The sequence below is a fragment of the Arvicola amphibius genome, chromosome 8 (assembly GCF_903992535.2).
Source record: "Arvicola amphibius chromosome 8, mArvAmp1.2, whole genome shotgun sequence".
NCBI lineage: Eukaryota > Metazoa > Chordata > Mammalia > Rodentia > Cricetidae > Arvicola > Arvicola amphibius.
In genome coordinates, this window is record NC_052054.1 from 46,885,533 (window position 1) to 46,891,079 (window position 5,547).

The 5,547-nt window shown below is 44.9% G+C and overlaps 1 protein-coding gene across 1 annotated transcript; it reads left to right on the top strand.

The window, feature by feature from the left end:
• The first annotated feature begins 1,390 nt into the window (after positions 1–1,390).
• Tspyl1 (TSPY like 1) lies at positions 1,391–4,031 on the top strand. The gene has a single exon (XM_038340676.2). The coding sequence runs from the start codon at positions 1,510–1,512 to the stop codon at positions 2,620–2,622; it is 1,113 nt and encodes a 370-aa protein (XP_038196604.1). The 5' UTR covers positions 1,391–1,509; the 3' UTR covers positions 2,623–4,031.
• Positions 4,032–5,547: the final 1,516 nt, after the last annotated feature.

Genomic DNA, 5,547 nt, shown 5'->3' on the forward strand with positions numbered 1-5,547 from the left:
GATGCATCTGTTAGCAATCATAGTTTAGAGGGAATCGAAGATTGTGGGTCAATTTACAAGAATCCAGTTCTATCATAGGTTCACCATCACTTTCTAAAGGACAAGTGGCTCCCTCTAGTGAGAGTTGATGGAAATAACAGGGCTAGCAAATATTTAAAAGTGAAAGTAACGTTTCTTGGTGTGAAAGAAACACAGTGCAAGGTGTGTGTGTTTGTGTTTGTGTGTGTGTGTGTGTGTGGCATTTTTTAAAACCCAGAACTCAATTTCATAAGACCTGATATAGACATCGACATCCTGGTCAAGCTTAACCCATAGCGTCTTTTAAGAGAAGTCTAACTTTCTAACTACGCCATTCATCACAGGGCAAGCCGGTAACTCGTTTGCTATACTAAAATCACCACTACTACAATAACTTTTATGGTAAAATTTTTATATAAAGTCTTTGTATTATTATATGTTGCTATGAACTTCATTTCAAGAAGGTAAATCATGTTTTAGAAATATTTGACATACAAAAGATGACGTTTTTCTGATAATAGTGGCAAAATACTGAATTTGAGGACCAGGCATAACTAATTGCTTTTTCTCAAAACAGAAAGGAAATAAATGAACTGGTCCTTAAGTATTAATGTTTGTGGATGAGGAGGGAGAAAGTATGTATCATCTTGACTCCGCATTTATGTTTTTGTTAAAGTGACGTCACATTCTGTTCAGAGAGCATCAGAATCAAATCTCTTGGGCTCAGATCATTCCTCTGTCATTTTCTATGCTACTGTGGTAAACGACTCAGTTTCTACTTGTCTCAGCTCCACAGCGAGTAAAATGAATGCCCTAACACTTCACAGGATTCTTATAAGAGCTATACGATGTGGTGTTTATGACGGCGGTAGATGCACCAGTAAGGACAATCATTAATTATAACCACAAAGCATCTTCCAGAAAAATAGAAATTTCTAAACAAACCCAGAGCTTTGTCCCCCAGTAACAGAGATTAGAAGGGAATTGGGTTTTTATTATTGTTTTGAGAGGGCGGCGTCTCCCTCTGTTAGGCCCAGGTTAGCCTAGAGGTCGCGATCCTTCTCCGAAACGACAGGCAAGAACCCGTCCTACGAGGTTTCTAACAATGGGGGTGGGGGCACTATGGCATCCGTCTCGGTTAGATACATTTTTGCTCCGAGCTTTCTCGAATGCCAGGCGATATTTTTATCTTCTTACATAACTAGAAAGCGGATGCACTCATTGGCAGACCTTCAGCAACAGTAGGCAGTGTAAAGGCTGTGCAGCCACAACGGCTGCAGCCGAGATTCTTCCAGAAGCCCTGCAAGCACCCCCACCCCTGCCTTCGGTTTCCTAGGATGACCGAGATGCCTTGCGCAGCAAGCTCTCGCGATCTTTGCGGGCTGCGGCTCTGACGTCACCGCCCTGGAGACAGAGAAGGGGCGTAGCGGGGGCTGCGTGCGCTCGGAGGGGAGTTGTGTGTCCACCCCGGGTGACGCGACCGGACCCGGCATGAGCGGCCCGGAGCGGGACAACGGGACCCCTGTGCCCCCCAGCCATGGCTTCTGCGATGCTGACAATGTCCCGGGGAGCCCAGGCCGGCGTCCGCTGCTCGGCGAGGGCAGCTCGGCGACCGTGGTGATAGGTGAGGGCCTAGCGGAGACCGTGGCGAGCCCGGCGCCGCGGGGTGTCGTGGGGCTTGAGCCCCGGATGCGGGTGACCGCAGCCGGGCTGGGAGAGACTCCGCCTCCCGCCTCGGGTCTCCCGGCCGCTGCGTCCGTGGCTCCGGAAGAGAGAGAGACGGCCAAGGCCGACGACATTGCGGTGGCAGCAGCAGCTGAGCCGTCTCGAGTGGCGACGGAAGGAAAGGAGGAGGTGATGGAGGTGGAGCAGAAGCCCCCGGGTGAAGAGATGGAGATGCTGGAGGCGAGTGGAGGGATGAGGGAGATGGAGGAGGAGGTGGCAGGGCCCTGGCATCTGGGCATAAATCTCCGCATGAACCCCTTGGAGGCTATCCAGCAGGAACTGGACACTGTGAACGCTCAGGCTGACAGGGCCTTCCAACATCTGGAGCAGAAGTTTGGGCGGATGCGGCGACACTATCTGGAACGGAGGAACTACATCATTCAGAATATCCCAGGCTTCTGGATGACTGCCTTCCGGAACCACCCTCAGTTGTCCGCCATGATTAGGGGTCAGGATGCAGAGATGTTAAGGTACGTAACCAACCTGGAGGTGAAGGAACTCAGGCACCCTAAGACTGGCTGCAAATTCAAGTTCTTTTTTCGGAGAAACCCCTACTTCAGAAACAAGCTGATCGTCAAGGAATATGAAGTGAGGTCTTCCGGTCGGGTGGTGTCTCTTTCCACTCCGATCATATGGCGGAGGGGACATGAGCCCCAGTCCTTCATTCGCAGAAACCAAAACCTCATCTGCAGCTTCTTCACCTGGTTTTCAGACCACAGCGTTCCAGAATCCGACAGAATTGCTGAGATTATCAAAGAGGACTTGTGGCCAAATCCACTGCAATACTACCTGTCCCGGGATGGAATCCGTAGACCCAGGCGTCGCCCAATAAGAGAGCCTGTGGAGATTCCCAGGCCCTTTGGCTTCCAGTCCGGCTAGCCGTTGCCTTTGAAAATACAGCTGAAACATGTCCCTTCTCACCTGTGCTTGAGCAAATGCAGCGGGTATGAAGTGGTTTTGATTTTTTTTTTTTCCTTCTGACTTCTGCATCTTCTCTTTGGACAATGTATCAACCTCAAGATTAAGAGACTATGGACATGCTTCTGCTTTGACATGGCCTCCATGCTGTCTGTATTAGTATCTGCTGGTTCATATCCTTCAGAGCTTAACACGTGATACTGAAGCTTGCACTGCTTGGACTCTGTTGTTTTCTTGTCACCTGTTGACTGCCACCTGGACTTCCTTTGCTTTGTCTAGGGGCCCTTTCTATTTACCTGTTGAGCATGTGACAGTATAGGCACCAAGTTTGCAGACAGTTACTGGGCACTAGTGATGTTGTAGAACAGGAGTGGGCCGCCTTCTGTGTGGTTTTTGTGACTCCTTTTCTGCACCACCACCTATACTGCTTGCTGTTGCCTATACCGAGCTCCACTGGCGCTTGCCAAGACTCCTCACACTCACTCTGCCACCCCACCTTCCTCCTGTTATTTCAAATGAAAAGTAGTAGTTCAGAAACATCTGCAAGATCAGCAGTCCATTTAGACTGGTAGCATTTCCAGAGAGGATGCTCTGTCAGAGAACCTGCAGAACTCTGGCTGCCTCATCTTCTCTCCTCCCAAGTCCTTAGCTGGTTAGCAGTTCTAACAGGCTTACAGGGAGATGGAAACAGGTGAGATCTTCCTTACACCATATGGAAGAGCTAAAGAGGTTGTGATGGGTACCCTAAGCAGGGAAAGTGAACTGGAAATGGTTAGCATCAAATTAAGTCAGGTAAAAATTGGACTGAAGATGAAGACCAGGCAGACAGCGTTTTCAAGTCCTGGTTGGCCAATGGTGCTGTGGGGAGAAATGCTTTCTCAGGATTGCAATAGGAAATGTATAGGGAGTTCTGAGTTAATGACTTAAATGTCACCTACACAGTGCTGCTTTACAGCACACGTTTGAGTTATTTTCCTCTTCTTACTTGTGACCTGATATAGCTGACAGGGTAATATTGTGCTTCTGTTTTACCAGCATTTAGTAAATTGCTACTTGTTTTTATTTACTGGAAAAGTTTAAATACTTTTCATTTATTTGAAAGCATTTGGAAGAACAATAGTCTTGACAATGCTGAATTGTTATGAGTATTCATAACAGTTTTCAATATTAATCTAAATTCTTAGATAATCTGGTCTTTATCAAGTTTGTCAAATTATCGTCTTCATGGAAAAATTTATGTGATTTGATTGTCTTAGTAGCCTCTTAAATTGCACAATAGTTGTGAAAGTACTCTTGACAATTAGAGCTGTACTGTGAGGCTATTTGCTGTCATTTATATGCAAGATGGCAAATAAAGGCATGGCACTCTGTCGGATGTTTTATTTTTCACCCTTATAAAGTATGGAAAAACTAGAGATTGTGGTGGGTACCCTAAGCAGGGACTGTGAGCTGAATAGGGCTAAATATATTAATAAAATCAGTTTTCCTTTATTATTTAATGTGGCCAGTCGTAATTATACAGGACAGTACTCTGAATCTCAAATCATACATGATATTTTAAAGAGTTAAACAGTATCACTTTCTTCCCTTAAACTGGATGTGTTTGTGTGTAAGTTAAGGGTTATCTGGACTAAAAGTCAAGATCAGTAAAGAATAGTAAGTTAAAAAAAAGTGAAATATTTCTACTAACTTGAATACCTAAGATATACTGAATGGTTCGTAAAAATGTACTGTGCAAGTCAGTATATTTATGGATATAGGTAGAATAGGTTTGGGTCCTAAACTGACACTCCATGATTTATATTTTCTAAATGCTAGCTTTTTTTTTAAAGGGTTTCTCTGTGTAGACTAAACTGGTCTCAAACTCACAGATGGCAAAAAGGAACCTCACTTGAAAAATTGCTCATGTCAGATTAGCCTGGGTCATGTCCATGGGTCATTTTCTAAACTGATAATTGATATAGAAGGACCTGGCCCATTGGGCAACAGCATCCCTAGGCAGGTTAGGCCTGACCATGTAAGAAAGGTAACTGAGCAAGCTACTAGGAGCTAGACAATAAATAGCATTCTTCCATGGTCCCTGCTTTAGTTCCTGCCTCTGAGTTCGTGCCCTTGATGGTGGACCTATAAGCTGAAATAAGCTTTTTTAAATAAGTTGCTTTTTATCATAGCATCAGGAAAAACAAGAATACCACACTAAGAAACGTGGGTGCTTCCTCCTAGCTCCTTTTTTATTTAAAGAAATTTTCTCGTTAACACATGGGAGGACTTGGGGTCAATTAAAAATGAAATGGATCACAAAGATGAGTTACTAATTTTTATGAATACTTAGATTACTCATTAATAGCATGATGGATCCACGGGATGCTAGCTTTACATAGGAACTGAGTAACATTTTAAATTATTATGTACAATATTAACCAAAGTGATCTACTTCTTTGAAGCTCAGTTTCCTTACCTATATAGAGACCTGCATTATAAGCCCATGTTCCAAGATGCTTCAGACAACATATCATAAGGTTGCTGAGAGGGTAGCAACAGCACAAACTTGTAAGCTCCAGGGCATCTAATGCTCTTATTACCTCTGAGGGCACCAAGCATGGGCAAAGAAGGTGCACATAACAAATGCAGGTGAAACACTCAAAATATTTGAAAAAAAAAAAAAAAAAGCATGCTTCTGTCCAAGGCCATGATGGACTGAGCTGGGCCAAGAGACCCACATCCAGGCCTGCCTGGGCTTTGAGGAGGAAGCATGGGGCACTATTATGGTGAGCAAATGTATGGTGTGTTATTGGGATAGGGGAGAGATTCGTTTCCTGTGGACAGAGGTTTTCTGAAGAGGTGAAAGGGGTGAGGGCTGGACTGAGGTGGGTGGCTTCATTGCCA

Excerpts from the sequence above, each read along its gene's own strand:
- Tspyl1 (XM_038340676.2), top strand. The coding sequence starts at position 1,510 with ATGAGCGGCCCGGAGCGGGACAACGGGACCCCTGTGCCCCCCAGCCAT.